The following is a 13255-nucleotide window of genomic DNA, read 5'->3' on the forward strand; positions in this document are numbered from 1 at the left end:
TTGCAAACTCCCTGTAGAGTGACCGACGTAGGAAATGTTAAGGACGAGGTTCGTGACTATCGCGGGCAAGGCAAGATGCCGGGGGATATGCTCAAATAATTGTCGAAGTGAGAGAGAATTTGCGGGATAAAATACGTGAAAAGGGGGGAGTTCGTTCTCTCGAGTCCTAGCCGGAGCAGACCGTTTTCAATGGTAATTAGTCGAGGTCCGCCCTGACAAGCATCAGGCACCAATGAAAGTGCCTCGCCATGCATAAGCTACTGCAGCCTGCATATTGAGCGGGACAGACTATCTATGGCCAGAATGCGCTGTTTATTTCTCTTCCCACCAACCATCAGTCAAAACGGCCTTTCTAGCTTGCGAGAAAGTTAGCTAGAAGCCTCAAACTGATCCGGAGATCCGACATCAGGTGCAAAGATTTAGGTGGCAGTTCCCGAGTGCATGAATGTGTTTTTAAGCGGCTATTTATTTATAGACGCTAATTCATGTGTTTGTGGGGTATAGTTGATAACCAGTCATAGGTGTCTGTGCATAAATCTTACTGTTTAGCATAAGGGTGGTCGACGCATTCATAAATGCATGTGTCAACCGTCCCAAATTGACACTCGGGACAGCGGCACACAGCTTCGGTATAATTCGATATGCAATATCCTAGGCTCGCATTTCTGTCTGCATTGACTCATACTGTCGCATTATATCCTTGGCATGCCCTGGCGATCTGGGCTTCAAGTTCATTGGAAAAGTTGTCGGCTCGAGAATGACGCTTGAATTGGTCGCCTGGTCGTCAAAGACGATCTCTTCTCCAGTTAAGGGGCATTGTTTGGCGGAAACGCTGAAACCCCAGACAACAGACGCTCCAACAATGAAAAGCTCGTGGTCGGCAATAGACTGGCCCAGGCACATGCGTCGGCCCCAGCCAAAGGTATGCATGCCCTTGCCTTCGCGCAGGTTGGGATATCTCGAGAGCGGTTCCATGTACGTCGGCCAGCCGCGCTCAAGCCAGCGCTCAGGGCGGAAGTTTTCGGGGTCGGGATATTGTTCTGGTACTCTGTTGAGGGCCCTTGATATGATTAGCGGTTGCAGGCGTAAAGAGTAGAAAAACAAACACACCATTCGCATGCGAGCACAACGTCGTCTTTTTTAATGGTGACGCCGCGATATTCGACATCTTCCTCGCACCGATGCGGTACGCCTAACATGCAATTAGTAACTATCACAAAATAAAGATGACTGGACTGTCGAGCAACTTACCAAGAGGCACAGTTGACCTCCATCGTAATGATTCCTTGACACACGCGCGCACAGTCGGTAGCTGCTCATAATCACCGATCTGCGGCATGCGATCGCCACAGACGCGATCAATTTCCTCTTGCATTTTTTTCTGCCATTTCGGATGCAGACCCATGGCCATGATAAAGTACTGAATTGGGCCTGCCACCGTGACGACACCCACCATGGTCTGGAACCCCAGCATGCAGGCCGCAAAATCCTCCTCCTCGCTGCTCTGCTCCAGGCTTGGGTTCTTACCCTTGCTACCCTCACCAGCTGCTACCTGCGCCAGATAGCGATACGACCACGTATTCTCCGGCAACGACCCTTGTAGGAATCTCTTCTTGGCAACCTGCAGATTCTGCCGCCACCAGCGGCGCATCTCACCCTCGCGCTTTTCTTCAAACGTGCGCCACGGGTTGTAGCCTACCATGTCGCACAGGGCATACAGTGGCGTCAGCGCATTGATGATAGGCCCCGAGATGGACATTTGGCGCAGCGTCTCGGTGGCCTTGGCGCCGAAGCGGGCGCCCTGCGCGGCGTCGTCGATGGAGAGCGTCGTCATGATGCGGCCGGTGAGCTCGCGTGCATTGTCATGGAAGCGCGCGGGGTCGACGAGAAGCGTCATGAGGTAGCGCTTCACTTCGCGATCGACGTAGCCGTAAAAGTTGGCCTGACTAGCGGATGCCATAGCTGCATGCACCCATTTTCTCTGTCGCTTCCACGATTCTAGCGAGAAGAAGAAACACCCCCATTAGCTTATTCTGTCGCAGGGGACGTCGTAGGAGGGGTGTTGGTTACCGTTGCGGTCTTGGAGAGCGACATAAACAGGGCTGGTTCTATGATCCAGGAGCGCACGAATTTGCGTGCGTCCGGAAAAAGAATTGCCCTTTTTTATCAGTAGCTCCTGCGCCATACTCTCGTCCGTGACGACGATGAAGCGCAGGCCCATCATCGAGGTCTCATAGATTGGCCCATATGTATCTGCCCACTCCTTGAACTTGAGCCACATGGAGAACCTGGGCAGATCGTGTACACGGCCTACCACAGGGAACTGCCTAGGCCCCGGAAATCGCTTGGTGCTTTTGGACGTTGATCCGCATTTTCGCAGAATTGTCGAAATGGAAAGGAGGAGGCTGGGAATGGCGACTGCGTAAAAGTACCAGCTGTAGAGTAAAAGCGCCATTGTCAGTTTGGCAGTAACCCGTCACCCTTTCCAAGGATTGACCAAGTTCAAGGTTAGCAGCGGTATTTGAGGTCGTCGAAATGCGTCCGAGTTGGAGTAGCAATAAAGTCGGCGGATTAAAGCCTTAGAAGGCGAGTTTAGTTAAGTTTGGGGACGCACGAGTTAAGAAGGAGCCTCCTGCAGCAGCCATCAAACTTGCACACACCTTGGTATTGATCAGCTCTCATGCGATTGGGTACTATTTCCCTGGTTGGTTCAGCTGATTGCACCCCTGTGATGTCACATTATATCCGCTCTGCAATGGGGCAAATACCTGATGTAATAAAAAGATGACAATACGAGCATGAGGCTGTATCTTGCAACAAACTTGCCTTATAAATACAGGTGTACTTCAAATTTATTCACAGTTTTATAATCTACATCTTCGGGGCGCTGCTCGACGCCTCTCAGAGGGTGCGAAGGTGCGAGGTGCTTTGGCCCCCTGTCTACAGCACTTCATGCCGGATGGCACCCCACGCTGACGTGAGCCCTGATCGCCACCTCGACTGCGCTAGATGATAGATGAATGCAAACATGTGTTTAAAACGATACTCGAGTGAACACGGACGCAGAAAACGAGTTCCGCTTTCACGTGTCTTGCGCACATTTGGACACGAACTCTTCTGCGTTTAGAATTTCACTGGCACTCTCACTGGCCCACCGCTTTCGTTGGGGGCGGGCGCGACCGGTTATCTACGACGCTGTACACTAAAACGTAGCTAACTAATTAACTACGTTAGTGAATGGAGAAAAGGCGGGACGAGCCAGGGTATCGAATCAGCCTTATGGGACTAGATGGTGAGCTAGGGATAAAATACTCAAGAGAATGGGCACACATGAATGCTTCCGTCATGCCACTAAACTTCGATGCCTAGTTACTGGTAATTGGTATTGTTCAGTGTAAAATGCAAGTGGGTATTTACTTCAACCTGATTGGTCATATATCTCTTTATAACTGAACAAGTAAATCTACGCAAGTTGGACACAAATGCGAGGTAGGTCCAGCTGCGCTCCCAGCGTAGCGTGTGCTTATTTGGTCAACCTGTTGCGCAGGTACAATCTACTTACACCTTTGTAAACAGCCGCCATTTTGCCAAATGTAGTTTGCAACCAACAAAGAAGAGCGCACCAAGGCCAAGCATGATGCCCGCAAAAATCTGCAGCTTCCAATAACTTCCACCCGCATTTGTAATGAGCGCGCCGCCAATCGGACTCCCTACCAAGCCAGCAATCGACACGAAAGCGTAAATGGTACCGGAGCGAGTCCCGATGTCGTGAATGTCGGTTATTTGAGCTACAAGGGCGGGAGTGAGGGCGGTATATGTACCGGAACTAAAACCGAAGAGGGCTGAGAATGCGATGGCGGTCGGCCTGTTCTGGCCGGGAAGCCACAGACAGAGAGTAAAAATGGTGGAAAGGCAAGCAGCAATGATTGAGACGTTGAAGTTGCCCGTTCTATCTGCAACATAACCAGAAAGAATACGTCCGACCCCGCTGTGGAGAGGAGTCAGTTCATCGGCACATTGCCTGTCAACGGTGACTCAAAGGTACATACCTGGCGGCGTTGAATATAGAGACAAGATAACTGGCAAGAGACGTGGACATGCCGACGTGTAGTCCGTAGGTAACCATGAAAGTGATGGGAACAAACATCCCTACAGAGTAAAAGAAAGAAGCCAGCGCTGTAAGGCAAAATGCAGGATCCTTGAACGCTCGGAAAAAGTCCAACAGACTAGCATCCTTTGCCCGGGGGGTCAGCCGCGACTTGACCGTCAAATTCGTGATGATGAGCAGCCCAAGCATGACAAAGGCCGTAACACGCATGGTCCAGCCGAACCCAATCTTTTCCATCAAGTGACTGACCATGATGGGCATGACTGTGCCTCCCAGGCTTGAGCCGCTGGCCGTAATGCCCAATGCCAAAGCTCTTCGGCTCCGGAACCAGGTTGCAACGCAGCTGAAGCTAGGATACAGGACCATCCCCGCGCCAATTGGGCTGCAAATGGCTTGAGAAAGGATAAGTTGGTAGTATTCGGAAGACAGGGACGCCATCATCAGGCCAAAGACGTGCAGGACGGTGCCAACCAATAGCAGGACGCGGGGGCCGAACCGGTCAAACAGGTTTCCGATAAAGGGAGCCTTTTCAGCAGGTCAGCTGTAGTTGGACGGCAGAAATTGAAAGTGTATGATGGCAAGAGCGTGCGGTAATACATACACTGATGAATAACATGCCCATGTTTAACGACGATATCCACGCCACTGTGCTAGGGGAGTACGACTTGAGTTGATGGGTCTCGTAGTAGGCCTGGAACACGCCGACACCTGTGATGTGACGGCGAGATTAGTTTCTATTCGATCTTTGATTGAAACGAAAAAAAAGCAAGTACATACAGTTTGCCCATCCAAAAGTGCAAAACAGGCCGAAAAAGGCTCCGACAACCACCAGCCACGCCTGCAGTCCTCCGTCGGGGAACTCGTCGACAGCTTTGCCGCTCTCTTCGTCGTAGACCGGCAATTGAGAGTCTTTCTCACTAGAAGTCGTCGTTTGGTGCGATTTGCTCATTTTCCGAAAGTTACAGCTCTTCAACAGGGAAACAGATGGGACATCGAGAGGACCAAGTGCAGGGGAGGCATGTGTGAAGTTTCAGTCAAGACTCGCGCGAAATAAATACACGACACGCCCTTGGCCATGTCAAGGGTCATATCCCCGAGCCTACGGAGGTCCGAAACTAATTACACAGTCCCTGTTAGTCTCGACGTGGAAGTTGCCCAGTGTTGTTGATCTGGTTGGGTTGAAGCCCGGCCCACATACAGGGTCCGATTCCTCCGGAGGTCCGCGGTGGTCCGGCCGTTTCTAGAATCTACACCACCGTACCCATGTGCCTCCGGAGTGCTGAATGACTCTTAGCTTCGATTAATCAAATCTTTTTTAGGCACCTTTAGATGATTGAGTGCCCATAGTTCGATTTCATCGCGCTACGAGGCTCCATCCATGAAGCGCACGCATTTGGGTGTTGAGTCACCAAGAAGGAGCGCCTGGCAACAGCCTGCTTCGTGTACTTTTTGCCGGCAAAAGAAGATTCGGTGTGATAAAAAGCGACCTTGTGCCAACTGCACGACCAGAGATATTTCCTGCCACTATGCCCCGTGTAAGGACCCCCCCCCCCCCCCTTCCCCTTCACACTCTCTGTACATTCCTACTCTTTGGAGCTTGCATCGCCAACAACAGCTGACCGGAAGTCGCATACTCATCAGGCTCGAATGCGGACTTGGTTCGGTCCACTCACAATCTTGATGAGCGAGACACCAATAACTCGACAACTGTAGAAAGGTTCGAAAGCCTGTTTCAGTTCATTGTAGCAAACACTAAGCACCCGCAGAAATATTGTCGCTCCTCCGCCACGCAATCCCCGCGAGTTCGAAGATGAAGTCATCCAAGACGATTCAAACGGTGTGTGGGCTCACCTCGAAGAGGTCTCCTCAACGCCTCACGCCGATCACGAGAAACTCCGCCTGCGGCGTCCAGCGGCATCGCCGGGGGACAATCCCTTTTTGGACGACCAAGACATTGGCAAGTTAATGGTGCAACTACCCAATATCTACACGGCGAGATTGCTCTACCAGCACTATGTCCAAACCTCAGACATCCTTCATCGAGAGCTACATGTTCCCTCGACTCGCGCCGTTCTCGAACAGACATATGTTCAGCTGTCGAATGCAAGCCCGGTATCGCGAGAAGTTCTCGCTTTATTCTTTAGCATCTTCGCTTCCAGCGCCTTTCACATCTGCTCCGGGCATCTGCACTCGCGCTGCAAGGAGCTTCAGAGTACGACTGCATTATACGGGACCTGGAGGGAAATTGCTTTGAATCTTGTCCTTCAGAAAGACATCATGATATCCAAGACAGTCGTTTCGTTGCAGGCAATCTGTATCCTGCTGTACTTGATCTGGGACTCGGAAGGCCAGTCGCCTACGTACAATACTCTGAGAGGAATCGCTCACACAAAAGCACTCCAAATGAAGATTCACCGTCTTGATGCGAAAGAGACTCCTCCAAATGAGGACATTATCCAGGTCGAAATAAAGCGTCGGCTTTGGTGGTGTCTCGCATCCACAGATTGGTAAGACCTGACGTGGCTAGGCTGGGATTGGGCGTTACTATAGCTAATCGATTGTTTAGGGTCGTTGCTACCGTCCCTGGACCCGAGGAGGGAACATATACTTTCAATCCGAAGCATTTTCGTGTCAATTATCCATCGAACATAGATGACGAAGATCTTCAGCCTGGCCTCGGAGTCGTCGATAGCCGCCCGCGCCAGGAACCAACATCCATGTCGTTCTTTATCGAAAAGGTGCGGTTTACAGAGGTCTGCCGTGAAGTCTTGGACTGCATACAGGAATCTCAAATTTCCATCCATCCTAGCAGCCACGCGCTGGCCACGCAAATGGGTCACCGCTACCAAGCATTCATGAACGAAATGCCTTGGTTCTTGCGGCCAGGGGAGGACACGGTGCCGCAGATGACAGCACTTCTGGAGCAGCGACCGTACATATTTCGGCAAAAATATGTTTTATTGCATGCCGTATATTCTCGGATGGGAAGGCTTCATCGGCCTTTCATAGCGCGAAGCATGCGAGAACCCAGGTTCGCTTCGTCGCGCACCGTGGCAATCAGCTGCGCCAGGCAGCAGGTAAAGTTCTGTCGCGCGGTCGAGCCCGGCGACCTCTGCCCGTACGTTCGCTCGCACAGCATCGACCAGCACGTGTTTGGCGGACTGGTGCTCTTGGCCGTCGACATCATGGCAAGCAAGGATGAAGGCGGCGTGGAAAGACGGCTGAAGGAACTGATGGACACGGCAACCATGATCAAGGAAAAGCAGCAAGCTTTTAACCCTTCCAATATGACTGTTGTCGTCGCCATTGATAAGCTGATGGACGTGTTGCAGACGATGGGCCAAGGTCAGGCACCACGAGCGCCTGGTGTTGGCGACCGAGACGAAGGGCGCGAGGCAGACAAGCCGCGCACGAAAACTGGAGGGACCGTAGCAACGTCGCTATCCTACGACAATACGGATTTCCGTGGGTTTGGGACAGATGACACCTTCCTACCGAGCTTTGTCAATCAAGAGATGGAGGAGCTTTGGGCGGAGCTGTTGAACGGCTCTGCCGGTGAGAATACCTTTGGTGTAGAAGAGCCGATGCTCGGCTGAGTGGTCTCTCAGGGTTAGGGTTGGCTTATTTGCACAATGAGCGCTTGGAGGTCTTTATTTCTTGTATTCATATCCACAATACAGCTTTATAGCAAGAGCAATATAAAATTCCGTTTTTTTTAATTCATTTATTGAATTACACTGTCACGGACCGAAGCCATTCGTGATGTTAAGTTAGGAGTTGGGGCTCTCAACTCGCGGCCAATTTGTCAGCGTTCAGGCAGCCTACCTGCATACACACTTGGCACCTTCATCATCACAACAATGCAACTAAATTGATAAATTTCATCTCTTTCTGTGCCCTGCGCACTCTTGTATTTGGCGACATCCCAAGCGGTATCTACTGGTGTTCCTGAAGTTGGTCTATAGCAAGAACAGCGCCTGCGCACAACGACGCGCATCCTACCGGTTGGAGCCAAATCAAGCGCCGTTTTCCATCTTTACAGCTGCCAAGCCAGACTCTCATCGAGCATGGGGCATCTCCGCGGATGCCAAACCTGCAAGGGTTAGTACCCATACAACGGAACCCGACAAGACAACCAAGAACCCTCTGACAAAGTTGGCCACCAGAACGTAAAGTGCTTTGCGATCGCAATCTTCCATCTTGCCAACGATGCTCTCGGTCTGGTCGCTTGTGCCTAGGCTACGGTCTGCGCCTCTCCTGGCCAGGCAAGAAGAATACTCGAAGGAGTCTCACAGCGCATCCTCGGCATTCCGCAGGACCGATCATTTCCCAGCAAGCATGGGTAAACACATACTCTAGTGATGCAAATGCGTATTATCGGCAAGTCATGCCAGAAGACAAGGCAAAGATGCACGGCATTGTAAACTCAAATATGGCTTTTGATATCGACAATCAAGAATCAATTCTGGCTAAATGCCTGGACGCTGATCGACGTCAATACCTGAGGACGCCATTGGTGTCTCCTCGCCTTTTCAACTGGATGCCATATCAGCTCAACGCCCAATTGGGAACTCTGCTTCGCTACTGTAAGTGTTTGGTCTGTGCAGGATGGGGTAGGATGGATAGCCCACTAAAGCGACACATTGACAGTTGAGACCATGGCATCCGAGTCCCTCACCGTCCTCGGCTTTGAGACTAGCAATGTTCTCTCGCTCGTGCTGAGAATGGCCCTCTCGGTCCAGACTCCTGCCACAGCCGCGGTTTTACAGAGTATTTTTGCACTTTCGGCTTTGCATCGTGACGGACCCAACGAGCAGAGTGCTCATCTCAAGGTCCGGGCTCTAGGTGCACTCGCGAGCTCGGCTACAGGCGACATAAACAGCATCGCGGCGGCTCAGCATGTAGTTTGTGGTCTATTGCTTTGCACATTCGAGGTAAAAAACAGAAAGAGCCACTGGTCCTTTTTTCTTCTACTTCTCGGCTAACAAATAATCCTCTCGGTGCTCTCTTCAGCTGCAAAAGAACGCTGGAACATCCTATCACTGGCTATGGTATGTTTGTGGTGCCAAACACCTCATCAAAACACACGTTCTCGACGGACCTGGACTTGGCAGCGACCTCAACCTCGTGGTCGGCTGGGCACAGTACTATGAAGTTATGGCTAGGTTTGGCCTCCGTCATTGGCGACGTGAGAACACTGCAGAATTTGCGTTTGCAGAATATGCCGGGCACCACGCTGCTTTGCCTCCTGTTTGTGCCCGAGATCATGTATGCTGACTTCAATGCCCCTTCCGCAAGCAACCATCGGGCTTTTATTCATGAACTAATTATGTTTATAGATTGTCGCCGAGCTTAATAACCCCCCGACGGCTATGCTAGACTTGCTTAGGGAGGTGATTGATATAGCAGAAGCACATACTCCTTCGCATTGCTCCTCTAGTGGCTATGGCGAGTATGCATTGGAGCTCGAGTCGAAGCTTAAGGAGACATATCGCACTCTGCGTGAACAGCAGCTAGCCGTATCCGAGGACCAGAAAGCCGTCGTTGCCTTCGGGCTCTCCGTCTTGCTATACTTGTGGAGGCTCACGGATACCTCCAGGAATATTACGTCGACAAAGGTCGCTAGCCTGATTGATGAAGCTTTTGGGTACTTGTCCGAACTTGATGCTCTGCGTTATCCTCTGCCGATGCTTCTGCTGGGGTGTGAAGCGCGAACAGACAACCAAAGACGAATCATACTCGAGCTCATCTCCAGAACGGAACGCATAAGTTCAACTCAAGCGATGTCCTATGTAAAAGGCATGACAAGGTCTGCGTGGGTGCAAGAAGACCTGAGGAGAGATGGCTCTGCTGCACGTGTTGGATACATGGAGATGCTCAACGCTTTGATCAGCTCCTGTAAGAGACTACCTACATTTATTTAAATAAAATAGCTGCCTGTGGTGCAGCGCGTTGCTCTCGCTCCAAGCCCTACCGGCACAAGAACTCGATCCCTGTTTTCTTCTTGATCGTCTCACAACCATTGCTTGTTTCCGAGATGGGAGATGAAGGCGCCGCCGTGTCCTGTTTCCACGCTCGCTGTGCTAATAACCCGCAAGACATTTTTGACCGAAGCCTCCGGTGTGTCCGGGCCGGTAAAATGCGGTGCGTACTTTGCAAAAGCAGCGCCCATTGCGGCGGTTTCGCGTTTTTCCTCCTCGGTAGCTAAAGTTCTGTTGTCAGAATATTTCTTTGGCCAAAATTTTGCACATGTGTTTTTTTTATTTTAGGCCGCTTACCATCTTGGTCCTGGCCCGTTTCAACAAATCCAGGGGAAATGCTCAAAAACAAGACCCCTTCTCGTTTGTACCGGGCATTGAACTTTGCCACGGCAAGATTCAAGGCCGCTTTGCTGATTGAGTAGGGCGCACCCACCTGGATCGAGTAGTCGTTGACGAGATCGAGATCAGCCATGCCGGTGGACAGGGCAACGACTTTCTTCACTCTACCATTGAGAACAAATGGCATGAACAAGTTGAATAGGTGGATGTTGCCTATGACGTTGATGTCGAATGAGCGTCGGAGGTCGTTGTCAAGGCCGTCCGGGTCGCTGCCACTTGTCGAGGAGTTAGCTTGAGGGGAGAGCACATCTGCCAGCAGCACGTCGACTTTTCTTACAGGCTGCCAATGTCCTTGTACGCCGACCAGCGGGAAACGAGCGCAGCATTGGCAATGATGTAATCGATCTTGGAGCCAGTGATGTCGGCAATTTTATCCACGGAGCTCTGCAACTTTTTGTCAGCAATTTTACGTGGTTGAAACGAGCTTCCGCATACCTTGAGCGAGGCGTAGTCGGCAATGTCTGCTTGGAGAATGTGGACGTTGCTCGGAGATGCCAGCTCAGCCTCGACTTTGGCAAGTGTTGCGGCTTGATCGCGGACGAGTCCGACGACGAGGTTGTTTGGCTCAGCAGACAACTGCCTCAGAAACTCGAACTGCCACAAGTCAGAAACGAGGTCGAGTCACAAAAGAAACGAACGATGGGTGGGCATACCCCGAGGCCACGGCTAACACCGGTAACGAGATAAGTGGCCATATTGAAAGGATTTCAAGAGAATTGTTGAAATTTCTATGAAAGTGTATTGAGTGTGTTGGGTGGTTTTCGTCTGGATGGTAGTGGGTGAAACTTTTGATGGGCTTGTAAGTGGTGAGGCTGCACTTATACGTGACTGAAGTGGCTCGCGGGGCTGCGATGACAACGAAACGGCTTAATAATTCTGCATCAAACTCATCTCCGATATTTTATTGTATACAATGCATTTGTAAGATTCTTTGTAATTCTGTGAGGCTCAAGGCTACATGGAAGCCATGTTGATATCGTAAACCGCACTGCGAAGGAGCCGATCCGGCCCCACAGGCCTCGCTGAAACTTGCCAGTTTACTTTGCTGCAAGCAAACTTGGCAGCCAGACAGTTTGGAACCAGTCAGATCCGGGTGTGGCGCTAATTACTAGCCATGTACGGAGTACGCAGAGTGAGCTAATGTACGGTGCACTCTCCGGCCCGGCCAGCCGCATCATCTGTTTCGTCTACACTTTTTCAGCACATGATTGTTATGCCTTGCAGGCCAGTCAGCGGCGACTTTTTATTAGTGCCACCGTTTGGGTCAACGAGCAACTCAATGGATGAGTAGTCAAGCCGGCACTTGACGGAAATTATCTGCAAAGGGCGATGATTGTACACGTAAAGCCAGACTCGCGCTGCCAAAAGTTTCTCCAACAGGTCCATGTTACAGTGACATCTTCATAACAGACTGTCTGTGCCTCGGACACGGGGAGATTTTAATGCCATGATACTGTTTGGCGTTATATCGTCAATGTTGGATGTACAATTTACAAGTCCCACCACTCTCAACATCACTTTTTGCTTTGGCTCCGGAGGATGCTCGTCGCAATCGTCCGAAACTCGCCCCCAAACTGCAGCTTGTCCTCCCACCGCCGGGGGATCGCGTCCTCGCCGTCCCGCGCGCCGAGCAGCCCGCCCGCAATCGCCGCGTTCGTGTCCGTGTCCTTTCCAATCCTCACCACGTCGACCAGCACGTCCTCGAGGCAGCGCGGGTCCAGCAGCGCCGCCACGGCCACCGACAGCGACTCGAGCACGTAGCCGCCGCAGTCGCCCGGCATCGCGGCCGGCGGCGGGCCAAACTGCGCCAGCCCCCGCAGGCGCAGCTGCGTGCCGAGCTTCAGCGCGCCCAGCACGGATGCCTTCTTGCCGTGGTCCTTTTGCGGCTGCGGCCGCTCGAGCTCCCGGCACAGATGGATCCCCGCGTCGACGGCGGCCGTGGGAGGGCTGCCGAGGACCAGCTCGGCGACGATGGCGTTGTACACGGCGCAGGAGACGGTGCACAGCGCGTCGTCGTGCGTGATCCTGCTGATGCGCACGCTCTCCGCCACGAGCCGCTCCGCGTCCCCCGCGCGGAAGAGGCCCGTCGGGAGGCACCGCATCAGGCTGCCGTTGCCGGCGCGCCCGGGTCCGGCGCCCGCCCTGTCCGGGTCGAGCGTCTTGGCGAAGCGCGCGAGGCCGTCCTCGGTCGCGGCGCCCATGTCGACGGGCCGCGTGCCGGGCTTGCGGCCGGGCCAGTCGCCGCCGCGCCACTTGAGAAAGTACCGGCCCGCGCGCGTCGCCACGTCGTCCTCCTGGTGATGCTCGCCGGCGAGGCAGTCGAGGTACGCGAGGAGCACGCCGCGCGTCATGTCCGTGTCGTCGGTGGCGTGGCCCGCGGGCCACTGGAAGACGCCGCCGCCGGTAATGTCGCGGAGGCGGTCGTCGCCGTCGCGGCCGGGCGGGTAGGTGGCCTTGATGAAGCCGTGGCTCTTGAACTCGACGGTGGCGCCGAGCGAGTCGCCGGCGTGGAGGCCGAGCAGCGCGCCGACAATGCGGGATTGACGGGTCACGGTCGGCATTTCTTCCTGATTCAAGTGTTTGGTTGGAATTTGGTGTAGGAAAATCAGTGTTCCCCCGAGACTTTCGCCGGAGCCATTTTTTTTTCTTGTTTTTATAGCAAGCTGTGTCAAGCAGCCTGGCGAAACGCCCAGTGTGGCGCAGATGTATGAGGGTCAACCAAGGCTGGTAGGCAGATTGCGTGGGCCTATGTCAGCCCTGAAAAAGA

The 13255-nt window shown here is 52.7% G+C and overlaps 6 protein-coding genes across 6 annotated transcripts; 2 read left to right on the plus strand and 4 right to left on the minus strand.

The window, feature by feature from the left end:
- Window positions 1-651: 651 nt before the first annotated feature.
- Window positions 652-2455, minus strand: LMH87_007290 (uncharacterized protein; the record flags this gene model as incomplete). Its single annotated transcript, XM_056192353.1, has 4 exons — window positions 652-1060; window positions 1111-1192; window positions 1252-1998; window positions 2071-2455. 4 exons carry the CDS (start codon window positions 2453-2455, stop codon window positions 652-654), a joined length of 1623 nt encoding a protein of 540 aa, XP_056060582.1.
- Window positions 2456-3558: 1103 nt separating this feature from the next.
- LMH87_007291 (uncharacterized protein) lies at window positions 3559-5057 on the minus strand (the record flags this gene model as incomplete). The annotated part of the gene is made up of 4 exons (XM_056192355.1): window positions 3559-3988; window positions 4050-4633; window positions 4710-4816; window positions 4886-5057. 4 exons carry the CDS (start codon window positions 5055-5057, stop codon window positions 3559-3561), a joined length of 1293 nt encoding a protein of 430 aa, XP_056060583.1.
- Window positions 5058-5486: 429 nt separating this feature from the next.
- LMH87_007292 (uncharacterized protein) lies at window positions 5487-8346 on the plus strand (the record flags this gene model as incomplete). The annotated part of the gene is made up of 7 exons (XM_056192357.1): window positions 5487-5643; window positions 5750-5825; window positions 5875-6615; window positions 6675-7040; window positions 7140-7663; window positions 8151-8209; window positions 8275-8346. The coding sequence occupies 7 exons, from the start codon at window positions 5487-5489 to the stop codon at window positions 8344-8346; spliced, it is 1995 nt and encodes a 664-aa protein (XP_056060584.1).
- Window positions 8347-8516: 170 nt separating this feature from the next.
- On the plus strand, window positions 8517-10032 carry LMH87_007293 (uncharacterized protein; the record flags this gene model as incomplete). The annotated part of the gene is made up of 4 exons (XM_056192356.1): window positions 8517-8694; window positions 8759-9042; window positions 9122-9376; window positions 9448-10032. The coding sequence occupies 4 exons, from the start codon at window positions 8517-8519 to the stop codon at window positions 10030-10032; spliced, it is 1302 nt and encodes a 433-aa protein (XP_056060585.1).
- An 89-nt stretch (window positions 10033-10121) lies between these two features.
- On the minus strand, window positions 10122-11183 carry LMH87_007294 (uncharacterized protein; the record flags this gene model as incomplete). The annotated part of the gene is made up of 5 exons (XM_056192358.1): window positions 10122-10312; window positions 10387-10703; window positions 10766-10872; window positions 10924-11082; window positions 11142-11183. 5 exons carry the CDS (start codon window positions 11181-11183, stop codon window positions 10122-10124), a joined length of 816 nt encoding a protein of 271 aa, XP_056060586.1.
- An 819-nt stretch (window positions 11184-12002) lies between these two features.
- On the minus strand, window positions 12003-13049 carry LMH87_007295 (uncharacterized protein; the record flags this gene model as incomplete). The annotated part of the gene is made up of 1 exon (XM_056192359.1): window positions 12003-13049. One exon carries the CDS (start codon window positions 13047-13049, stop codon window positions 12003-12005), a length of 1047 nt encoding a protein of 348 aa, XP_056060587.1.
- Between the last annotated feature and the right edge of the window lie 206 nt (window positions 13050-13255).

This window comes from Akanthomyces muscarius, chromosome 1 (assembly GCF_028009165.1).
Source record: "Akanthomyces muscarius strain Ve6 chromosome 1, whole genome shotgun sequence".
Lineage (NCBI taxonomy): Eukaryota > Fungi > Ascomycota > Sordariomycetes > Hypocreales > Cordycipitaceae > Akanthomyces > Akanthomyces muscarius.